Raw genomic sequence first — 12,449 nt, 5'->3', positions numbered from 1 at the left:
AGAATACATTACTAGTCCCTAGTAATATAGAGAGATATATAGATAATTTCTGATCACATTGATCACACAAACATTGTGTAATTCAGTTCTAATAATTGAAAAAACCTAACACCTCATTGGCTGTATTGGACCCTTTGTTGAGTAAAATGAGGACAATATTCTATATAAAAAAAAATAACATGCATTAGGAAATAATACCAGAAAGCAAAATAGTTTCCACTCACTGTAAAACTTGCAATGTAATCTGAGAAAAGATGTGTTTTATCACAGCAATATCTACAGCAGATGGTGTTCTAATGACAGTAGGACAAATGTGAAGAGACTGAGAACTGTAGGTGCTCATCTTGAGCGAGAATTGTGAAATTCGTGTATATGATTTTGCGTGTTGTTTGTTTCACTTGTAAACAGGCCTTCAAGTCACGGCAGGTGTCTTGAACCTGGGACTTTCTGAAACTGGGGTAAATATGTGTGATTTGGTCCCACTATTGTTTTCTGTCTATGAAGGAGAATGTTTATCACTTAGAATGTAGCCAGAGCTGAGTAATCTCTGAAACTCCAGTTTACTGTTTTTGCTATGATACCTGTCTTAAAGAGTTCTAAGCCAAACAGGGATTCTTCTCCTTACCTGGGCACGCCTTAAATAATTTCCCTAAATGCACCCAAACTGCCTACTTAACTCAGCCACAGGAATTTAAGTGTGGTAATTTCAATCTCTGGCTAAAGAAAAATAGATACTTTTAACCTATTTAAATTTTTACGTTTTATATGGCTTGGGTTGTTGAAAATATGCCCAGGATACAGCTCCCTAAGGGAATTTTTAGAGATGGACCCTGAATACCATCCTACCACACGGGAGAGACAATGACTCACTCCTTCTCTGCCTTTCCCACCCAGCAGCAGCGCCAGAGAGCAGCCTGCTGGCTCACTCCTGCCTTTTATTTCTAGGTCAGTGTTTGGGTGTCAGTTAATATCAGTTCATATTGAACCCCAAGGGAGCTTAGAGAGAAAGGTCAAGAAGGGCTTGCAAAGAAGCCCACATTTATGTGCACATGCTTAAGCCTCGGTTTATTTAGCACCTGCCGGCTCCCAGCAATGTCCTTCTTACTTGTGCATTGTATCCTCCTGAAGCTCTGGAGGGCTCTGGTCATGCCCTTCTCACTTCGGCAGGTACAGGCCAAGGACCGGCAGCCCAATTCGTGGTGAGCCAGAAGCAGCTCTGGCAGAAGTCACTCAGCTCAGGGGAACAAGCTCACACAGTGGTTTAGAGTTGGCACTTATGGCCGTACCTGAATAAGCAAGGCCAGGTCTTGACTTTATCTCCCCAACTTGCCCTAACAGCAGGGGGAGGGGTGGCTCAGCGGGTCCACTAGTTAGAAGTCCTGGGCCCCTAGGACATGTGGCATGCAATATGTGTGCACGGAAAATATTTGTTGTTGTGAGAACATGAATGCAAAAGGAGTAAAGAGTGATAGGTATAGAAGTAGGTATATTAGACAATCTTGGAGGGTTTTGTAGACTGGGTAAAGGATCTTGGAAATTATACTCTAGGAACACTTGGAGGTTTTCAGGAGGGTTTTGCATTTCAGAACACTTTGGTGACGGATATGTGGGAAATGCATTTCAGGGAGAATAAAATAATTATTATTTTGCTACAGGTGAGAGATAAGAGAGGACTCTGGTGGTGGAAGTAGGAATGCATAGAAAGGTCCTGATTCAAAAGAGATTTAGACCAGGGAATCTTGAGGGATTTAGTGATTTATTAGATGATACGATTGAGAACAAGACAGAAGTATGCATGCCTCTCAGTTTCTAGATTTAGTGACCAACCACTTGGGAATCGCTTAGTCTGCTCATTCTATCACGTCATAAACTTCATGGGCCCCCAGGCTACTGGCTGAATAGCAGCATCACCTGTGTCCTTCCCATCTCGCCATCTCATCATTGTTATGTCCTGGACGTATCTCCCTCTGTATTCGTAACTTCAGGATTGTCTAATGTGCAAAACGTAGGCACATGTTCATCATCACCTCTTAAAAGGTATTTGCAAAAACTATTATGCAATTAAGATGTACAAGGCGCCATTTATTCCACTAGTTGTGGGAAGTAAAAAAGATAAACTCGGTATATCTCCTGCATCCTGGGTCACTCTACTTAGGAAACAGCCTCATACATAGATCACTGTATTCACGTGTCATACATTTTATTATAAAGTCTTGAACAACAGGCTCTTGGGGTGGCTGGAGAAAGATTTTAATTGTGTTGTGTGAACAGAATGGAGGACTGTATCACATAGGGGCAGAAATCTACAATTCTGTACTCTAAAGCATACTGTAAAGTAGCAGAATTGGACAAAGGACCAGTTCTATGGGTAGACAGTCCATTAAGCGATGTGCTCGACCCACAAGTCACACGTGTTCACCAGCCTCACGGTTTTCGAGCCACAGCTTGTATTTGGATGGACAGTCCAGAGCCCTGAGCCTACGCAGGTTCTAGGCACCCCTGATGGGCATACGGATCCTAAAATGGGTGTGTAATTGGGACTGAACTCTCAGAGATCAGCCATGGGATTTGCATTCCCACAATGGGCAGGATTAGGAGATGCAATTTTTGGAGACTTTATGAAACATGTAAGATGTTATAAAAAGAAAATGTCTTAAAGGACGGGAAGAAAGGGCTTGTTAAACAGAATGGAGAAAAGGAGCTAGAAAGATGAAAATATCCACAGCCTTGACTCAGAATACTTTGGCTTGAGGCAGACTCCCTGAGCAGCCTGATACCAAAAGCTGTCAACCTGAGACGTTTGTATGGAGACTCACGGAGTTAAATTACCCCTGGAAATGAAATGACAAAATGTTGGAATTGATGAAATTATATATGGCAATGTAAATAAGAGCCTTATATGTCTCAACAGGCATGTAATGTATTTGATTTTCCCAGTGAATTATGGGCCTTGGGACAAAAAAAAAAAAGAGTTAAGAAGAGGAAAGGTAGAAGGATGCTAAACTGAGCTACTTCTAGGTACACCCTGGGCTCTGGGGCTGGCATGTTACGTAAAGCCCTCTCCTGACACTCACGAATTGTGTCACTGTCACCATTTTACACGTGAAGAAATGGAATCATAGAGTTAAAAAAAAACTGGATCAAGATAACACCGCTAACTACTCAAGACTGGCCAACACACAACTATGTTTCTTTCAGTATGTCCTACTCCGCTCTGGGTGAGGGGGACAGTAAAACTTGTTCTGTCCCCTGTGAAAAGGAATATACAGTTAATTTTTGAGGGGCAAGACACAGAAATGTATTAGCCTGATTTAATGTTCTTGTTAAGGGTTTAGAAAGAATAGGAATCTAAACTAACATTTGACAGTATTCAAGGGCTCTGCACTGCCTCAGAGAAAGGAACCCCCAGCATTATGTAGAATGAAATACACAAGCCTGGTAAGAAGTGACATTTAGCAGATACTTACATACTTTATGAAGGACGGTTATGTGGAAACCTGCCGCAGGTCACATTCAGAATTTCTGCTCCTGTATTGTTACAAGGTTTTACTGTCAATAAGATTCAGAGAATTTACCTTAAAAGGTGACATAATGACTCAGGCACAATAAGCAATGCACCTCAAACAGGTGATTTGGCTTCACCAAAATCATTACAAGAGTTTTTGAATCACTTGGTTTACTTTTTGCCTCCAATTTTATATCTTAATACATGTAAAATATAAGATTCTGGATCCCTTAAAATATTTTTAAGCATTTTGTACAGCAGACTTGTGTATCGTGGCTGAAGCAAGGGAGACAACATATGTGGTAAGAAGTGACATGACACACAGGTCTTTTCATTTGTGTTAAAAAAATAAAGTGCATCCCAATGTAATGTGGCAGGCAAAATAAGAAGTTACAAGCCTGATTCTGACGTTATTCTGGAAAAATGACTTTTCCCTCTAACTAAATCCTTCCTTTCATCGTGAAAATTTTATTTTAACTATCTTGGATAGTTTCTGTTTATAAATACATTTTAAAATATTTTAAATATTATCTTTTTCCCCTGTAATATATTAACAATAACTAATGAGTCAGAGTCTTAATTATGCACTATGATATCGTATTAATTGCAAAACATCTGGCTATTAAAGGCAGTGTGCCCCAGCAAACAATGTCCCCCGGTGCTGTGTGTGTTGCATTGTATCTACTCTTTATAGTTTATGCTTCGTTTCTCCCCACCTTTACCTTACCAGTCGTGGCTTCTTACTGAGCCCTCATCAATATGCCTGAATTCTCAGCGTCTGGTTTAGACCAAGAAAGGAGATAATAAGGGTGCCGCAGAAGTTTACAATACGATGTTCAGAGGGAGGGATTATCCCCTGAGTGACGTGAGTGAGAGTTAGTGCCTGGGCTTTCTGACCTTTGTTTTCACTGGTTTGGAATCTTCATTTCCAGCAGTGTCACTTTATACCTAAACGCTTTGAAATTTACTTCTTTAACTATAATTGTACTTCTTAGAGTTCTATAAACCAGTGAATTACATATATTTTAGAATTATGGAAAGCATGAATTTTTAAAAATTGATTCACCTGTAGCTACTTCTTGCCTCTGTTCTTCAAAAATAATATGTATGTGCCCTTTCTCTGTCCTATAACTTTCTTCTGCTATAAAAAAGACACTCTTGTATTTAATAATTATTAACGGCCTACGGCCCATATTGTTTTGTTATTAAATAGATAGGTCAGAGGTGCTACATCTTATCTTTCCTTTTTTTTTTTTTTTAAGTTTATTTATTTATTTTTATTTTTGGCTGTGTTGGGTCTTCGTTGCTGCGCGCAGGCTTTTCTCTAGTTGCAGCAAGCGGGGGCTACTCTTCCTTGCGGTGTGCGGGCTTCTCATTGCGGTGGCTTCTCTTGTTGCGGAGCACGGGCTCTAGGCACACAGGCTTCAGTAGTTGTGGCTCGTGGGCTCAGTAGTTGTGGCACACGGGCTTAGTTGCTCCGCGGCATGTGGGATCTTCCCGGACCAGGGTTCAAACCCATGTCCCCAGCCTTGGCAGGCGGATTCTTAACCACTGCGCCACCAGGGAAGCCCTTATTTTTCTTTCTTGATCTGGGGCTTGGAAAGTAAGTCCTTATATATTTCTTCTCCGTATTGTAACTAATAAGAGAAATGGAGTCCTTTCCCTTGCCCACTAATGTTTCGCTTAACTGTTCTGTTTTTTTCCTCATATTAAAGGCTTATGAAATAGAATCAGTGCTAAGAAACCAATTCAGGTGCATGTGAAAGTCTGTGACCCCTGTGCTCATTCACTGCTCACAGCAGCCCCCCTCATTATACAAATAAGGAAACTGAGGCACATAGGGGTGCTAATGACTTTACTTAGTAACACAGCTGAACTTAAACCCAGGTAGTCTGGTTGCAAAGTTCTTATCTTAGAAAAATGATCTGCAATTCAGATAAAAAGCACCAAGCCAACAATGGGTGCTTAGGCTTGTCTGAGTAGGCTCAAAATTAGGCTTCTGTGTGTAAGAAAGCAAAGAAGAGGAAACATAGTTACTTTTTATTTTTAAAATGTCAACTTATTAAGTGTTAATAGTTAATATGGAGTAAACATTCATAACACTTGGGGCAAGATTTAGAGAAATACAAGCACTTTTGCTACAACTTGGCACTTTCCCCGCCTAATGACAACTATGAACAAACACAGTGCAATCCAACTTCATCTAATGCAGGGTGTAGGCTGTCAATATTTATTAAGCATAAGAATGTCTTCTTATAGCAGAAAAAAGTTACAGGATAGAGAAAAGGCTCTATTTTTCAAGAACAGAGGCAAGAATTCGCTACAGAGTGATCAGATTTTAAAAAGAAAACAAAAACAAAATTCACACTATCCACATTTCTAGAATATCACTAACTCATTGGTTATAAGCGCCAGGTAGAACTTCATCCTGAGATCTTTTTCCCTTAGCGTCAGATCAACTTGTTGCAGACCCAAAGTTCTAACTTTACATTGAGGATCCACAGCAGTTTTGACATTGAATATGCTTGTCTGTACTCTCAGCTATCTGTTTGTTTCCTTGCTTGCTTGTTTGTTTGTTTCTCTGGTAAAACCTAACTTGAGTCACCTGCTTACTAACTCTGGCTAATTTGCAATTTGGCTAATGCAATTAGCCAAAGTTGCAATTTGCAATTCTAACTTCCAACTTCTTTTGAAAGCATACAGTAGTAGTAATAATAATATTAAATTACAGAAAAACCACTGCTATACTTTGTTGACATCCGCTGCCTATGACTATGAATGAAAGCTCCACTGGGTACAGATGGTATATCATGTTCATTGCTGTCTGTCCAGCACACACAGCGCAGTATTGAGCACATACCAGGTGCTCAATAAGCACTTCTTGAGTGAGTGAATGAATGAATGAATGGTTTCCGTTCAGATGTTTCTCAGCTGGATCCCTTTTGTCTCCCCTGAGTTGATAATTGAAATGAGACTATGACTGATTTAAAGAATAAACTTTGCAGACATCCTGCTGTTTAATAACTTCATTTTGTAAAATCACCTAATATAATAACTGGTTTATATTAGGTTATTATTGGCTTAATAATCTTAATAATCTATGAATAACTACCCCCAAAAGGCTGATAGGAAGAGGACATTGATAACTAGCCCGTGACCCCATGACAAATAAGTAACCACAGTAGGATCCAAAGTTGGCTCCTCTGGCTCCACATTGACCATTTTATAATACTGACACCCTGTGAAGCCATCTAGGAAGTTGCCAAGAAGAATGGTCCTGAGGCAAGAAGGATGAATAAGAGTTTTTTTAGGGAAATTAAATCAAAAAAGAACATTCCAGACTGAGCTTGGCTGTGTCCACGGCTGGCCGGGCTGAAGACTATATAACCTTATCTTCAGTAGCAACACATCTCCACAACTCGGAAAACTGGCCACGGACCAGTTCATAACTTAAGGTCATGTGCAAGGAATGTGTAAAATTGAGGGGTGCAGAGTAATGATGCAGTTATCCTAACACAAATCTTTTAAATTAACATTTGCTATTAGTTGGATGTTAGCTATTAAAAAATGTTAACAATTAAACTGGAATCTCTGCTTCTTCAATAGGCTTAAAGTATTAACAAGATGTGGAATGGATTGAAGAGGGAACAGTAATTGTACTCCTAATATTAGCAAAGCAGGAAAGAAGTCTCCTCTTGTACACATCATTTTTAAAAGCTTCCAAGAGAAAACCAAACCCAGATCCCTCTTTCATAGTATTTACACTGAAAAGTGCAGAATCTGAAATGTTTCCTTAAAAATGATTATTGAATTTAAAAAAAATTTATCAAAGTAAATGTGATTAAGCATATTTGCTGAAGTACAAATCAAACCATGCTTTTCATTTAGAGCAATGAGAAAATTCAAATAACAGAAGAGCACAATTTCAAATCTTCTACCGGTTCATATACTTTTATGCTATAGCAGTGATTTGTATTACTCTTCCAATGTCATGCAAAAGGGTTAAAGAAAAAAATGTAGAGTATTTACACAGTTCATTATCATCTTTCCTCTATTACTTTTTCTTTTCTTTTCTTTCAGTTCCACCTTTTATCCAACCTTTTGAGTTTCCAAGATTCTCCATTGGACAACGGGTCTTCATCCCGTGTGTTGTGGTCTCAGGGGACCTACCCATCACCATCACCTGGCAGAAGGACGGCCGGCCAATCCCAGCGAGCCTTGGGGTGACCATTGACAACATTGACTTCACGAGCTCCTTAAGGATTTCCAATCTCTCCCTGATGCACAATGGGAATTACACCTGCATAGCCCGCAATGAGGCAGCAGCTGTGGAGCACCAAAGCCAACTAATTGTGAGAGGTGAGGAGACACTTGGGATGCATGGCACCTATGCAGTCAGATTCAACAACACTCACCAATGGTGTTTCCTTGAAATGTTATGAAAATAACCAGAATTCATAAGAATTCCCTGTCATCCCATTCAAACACACACACACACACACACACACACACACACACACACAGCTGTAGAAGCCAACTGTGAACTCCCCTAAACTCCAAGCCAAGGTGTATTTACCTAAAATGTGAAGTTTCAGAAAATTAGCAGAGAAGAAATGTGTGAGTGAGATGTGGGGACCATGGGATTTAATTCTTGAAATAAGGCTTCCCTACATTAACCCAGTGACTTGTGAGGCCCAAAATCCATAAGCTCATGCTGTGTTGTATTTATTTTATATAGCACTTTTTATATTATCATTTAGATTGATGGCTTTTAAAAATAATATTTGCCAAAGCCATATATCACAGTTTTTCTAAAGTCAAAAAATAGTAGCTTTTTATATTTTTTAAATTTTAGTTTTAGAAATGTGGTTTTCTTTGTTCCTCCCTTCTGTTGAGCATTAAATATCTATTTTGGAAGGGTATTGAAACATTTACTAAATTAAGCAAAGTGTGGCAATATTTATGAAAAAATTTAAAATAAGATGGTTTAACTTGTAGAAAACTTTGTCAGGGCTCTCAATGCACCTAAAATGTAAGCAACAGTCTTATTTCGAATCTCTTTGCAAGTCAGCAGATTCCTATCAAGGTTCACACTTGTCATCTTCAAAATGAGAAGCTAGTGTTCTCTAGTGTCTGTTGAGCTTGGACGTTCTGTGATTTTATGGTTTTCCTAGAGTCGTATGTGCTCATCTACCAGTAGAATATTCACCCACATTGCAAAAGTAACTGTATGAAATTAAAGATTTATATTAATGTTGATTGTTTGCATTTTAAAGTCCTCGAACACAGAGCTGTCATTGTAATTGTCAGGAGGGGATGATTTCCATTACCTGCAGGACAGTCAGTAGATCTAAGCAGACTCTTTCTTGAGCAATAGGTTCCCGGGTCCTTCCTCAGTCCTCACACCTTGCCCACATGACCCCTCTCCTTCCTTTCTTGTTGAAGAGTAATGCTCATTCTGTCTCCTTGCCAACAAAATAAAGTGGAGCATACTTAGAATTCATATGAAGGCACCAACTTTGTATCTGTGGAAAAGATTTTCCCTGAGTGAGTAAGAAAGTCTACCTTCAGTTGGATACAAAACAAAGGTACACATGGCCTTATGCTAATAAAATTGGAATACATGAAATTTTTTCCCCATTTTTGAAGATGCATAAAAATGGGAGCCAATCTAGTACTGCTTCCCAAGTGTTTTCTTATAAGAAGAACTGACTCTTACTATCATTTGTGAAGGGCAAAGCAGTGAGTACATTAGTTTGTCTCCGATATAATCTGCTCTGAAGGATCCAGGTCAGAGAACAGAAATGCTACATAAAAATGTACATGAGTGTTCTGTGAATCACTTGACTTCGCAGGAAAGGCAACCATAATTTTTTGACCAAGGCAAAGGTCAGATGACCTGGAATTGAGCCTAGCCAATCAGGATAATGTAGTGGATCACAATCTGATTAGTCTCTCTGTGTGGTTGTTTTTTAAATATGTTAAATAAGGTTCTAGGAAATTAACATTAAGTCACTAGTTAGGTGATATAGCCCCGAGAAAGGAAATGTGCTTCAAAGCAGGTCAGTAGCTGGAGAAATAGTCAAGGACAAGATAATGTGCGGGGGCAGTGGTTCTCAATCTGGACTTCACCATAAAATCTCCTGGGAGATTTAAGAAAACGTTGATGACCATTTTCTGGTCCTAACTAAGCCCAACTAAATCATTATCCATCTCCCAGATCTCTGGGGCATTATCCTTTTTTTTTTTTTTCAATTCAAAATCACCTGTTAGTGGTTCTTGAATTTTGTCACACATTAAAATTGTGTGGGGAGCTTTAAAAAATTCCTGATGTCCAGGTTGAAGTCCAATTAAATAATCATCATTGGAGGTAGGACCCAGGCACCAGGAATTTGTAAAATCCCTGAGGTGATTCTAATATGCAGCCAAGTTTAAGTCCAAGCACCTTGGGTATTTTGAATATGCAGCTATTTTAGAAGTCTGGAGGTTTTTTTCTAAATGCAAAGAGAGGCCGTTGGTGACTTTAACTAGACTAGTGGCATGGCCTGATTTATGTTTTTAATCATCACACTAGCAGCTGTGGAAAGAATGGACTGGTCCAGAAAGCAAGTAGGTAAGAAGCTGTTTCAGAAGTCGAGGCAAGATAAAAAGCATGTTGAGTGAAGGTGGTCACACTCAAGGTAATGAGAAGCAGACGAATTTGCAATATGTTTTGGAGACGAATCAAACAAAGCATGTATATAAAGTGAATGTTGCAAAGAGAGAGAAAGAGGAATTGTTAATTGAAGTACATATTTTGCCTAATAAGGTAAATGAAAGTGTCTTCTACAGAAGCGGAGAAGATACAAGGAATAGCAGTTGTCACAAGGGGAAGAACGATGTGGGAGAAACAAGAAGGTCTAGACTCAAGGCATTCCAAAATTTAAGGTTCCAGAATAAGAGGAGGAATCAGCAAAGGAAACAGGAAGAAGGAACAATCAGTGGACTAGGAGGAAATCCAGAGGACTGTGGGGTCCTGAAAGCAAAATAGGAAATAATCAAGAAAGATAGGTGATAACGTATATCAAATCCCACTGAAAGTAGAAAAAGCGGAGAACCAAGAATTGCTCACTGGGTTTTAGGAAGATGGATATTGTTTGTTACCTTGTAGAGTGGCGTGGCTGCAGTGAACCCCTGATTAGTGGGGCTTGAAAAAAGAAAGGGAGGTGAATGTGTGGGAACTCAGGAAAATACAACTATTTTTATATTTTCAGGAATGTTGGTATGACAGGAGGCGAGGTGGACATGGGACAAGGGAAGCTTACATACTGATGGGAATGAGCCAATAGAGAGGAAAAAAGTATGTGGCAGGATAAAGAGATAATTACAGGGTCCAAGTCCTTGACTTAGTTAATTGGGTTCTTTGAACCAGTGGAATATGTCCAAACTAGTGTAATAATAACCTCGGTGGGGCTCCAGAAAGTAGAACCAACAGAAATGGTTGGAAATTTCAGTGAAACAGATTTTGAGTCAAGTAACTTAAAAGATAAATGTAAAATTCATCAGATGGGGTCATCAGAGAGTAACATGCAGTAGGTTTATCCTCCTACCATCAACAGTTATAAAACTGGACAAAACTTTATAAAGTAACCATTTTCCAAATATGAAACAGGCAGTACAGGGCTCTGGTCCTAGAGAGGAGAGAAATATATGAGTTAAGCCCCAAATTCACCCCATATTTTTTCTTGGTGCACTTTCCAAACCATGATAGATGGATGCAGAGCCCAAATAGATAATGGTGATTTTTATGGTGATGAAAAACAAAGATAGACACTTAGATCTATTGAGGTGCTGGATATTGCAGGGCAGAGTACTAGAGAGTGGGGGAGCTGTTCAAAGAAAGATTTCTAAAAATCTGTATAGGACTCCCTTTGAGTCTTTAGCTTAATACTACACTTCACATGCATAGGGCGAGACCCTATGAAACCTAGCAGAGGACAACTTCCAGGAGTATGTGAGATGAATAAAGATTCCAGCGGTCACACAGTCCTGAGAAACGTTGGAGTTCTGATTAGCCAGAGTAGAGAACACACAGGGAATTCAGTTAAAATCTCAGAAGAGGCCACACACTAAGAGAGGCCTAATCTAGCCCTGGGATAAGGGCTACTCTAGCCCAGCCCTAATAAAAAGCCTACAGGTAGCCTTGACAGGATTAAATTTCTTCACTGGTAAATCGACTGTTTGCAGGAATAACATTCAGTGTTCTTAAAAGGAAGACAACAAAATCCAGACTCTCAATATCATAGCATATCTGCAATGCCTTGCACATAATTACTGGGTATGAGAAGAAATAGGAAAATGTGAGCCGTAAATAAAAGGAAAAAAAAAAGAAAAGAAAAGAAGCAGCCTTATGGGCATACAGATGTTAGAATTAGCAGACAAGGTTTTAAAGTAGATATAATAAGCATTTTCAAAAATTCAAATGAAAAGATGTGTGTAATGAGTGAATACATAGGGAATGCAAGAAGAGAAGTATAAAACATTTTTTAAAAAGAACCAAAAGGAAATTCTAGATCTGAAAAACACAATATCTGAAATGAGAAATTAACTGCATATATTAAGTGGGATCTTGGATACTGCAGAACAAAGGATAATTGAACTTGAAAAGAGGGCACAAGAAAAATACCCAAATTTTTTAGAGAGATGAAAGGCTTAAAATGGCAAACAATGCCTCCGTGAGCTTGAAGTAATGTCAAGGAGTCCAATATAAATATAGTTAGAGCCTCAGAAAGAAGGGCAGGAAAAACATAGATCTGAATAGTAATGACTTGAAAATTTTCAAATGTGGTGTAAAATATAAATCTACTGGTCAAAATGATTAATGAAGCTCAAGTAAAGTAAGCACAAAGAGAAAACCATGCCATAGCACATCATAGGGTGTAGATTTCACAGATTTTTGCATAAT

At 39.0% G+C, this 12,449-nt stretch overlaps 1 protein-coding gene across 1 annotated transcript in view; it reads left to right on the top strand.

The window, feature by feature from the left end:
• The window catches only part of DSCAM (DS cell adhesion molecule), a 605,868-nt gene that overhangs the window by 333,233 nt on the left and 260,186 nt on the right, over positions 1-12,449 (top strand). Inside the window, exon 9 of the mRNA XM_036849729.1 lies at positions 7,586-7,864. Within this exon, the coding sequence (XP_036705624.1) occupies positions 7,586-7,864 (279 nt within the window). The remainder of the gene's footprint in view (positions 1-7,585; positions 7,865-12,449) is intronic.

This window comes from Balaenoptera musculus, chromosome 4, assembly GCF_009873245.2.
Source record: "Balaenoptera musculus isolate JJ_BM4_2016_0621 chromosome 4, mBalMus1.pri.v3, whole genome shotgun sequence".
In the NCBI taxonomy this organism is placed as follows: Eukaryota; Metazoa; Chordata; class Mammalia; order Artiodactyla; family Balaenopteridae; genus Balaenoptera; species Balaenoptera musculus.
Note: the sequence above shows the minus strand (reverse complement) of the source record. Positions and strands in the feature narration are given on the sequence as shown.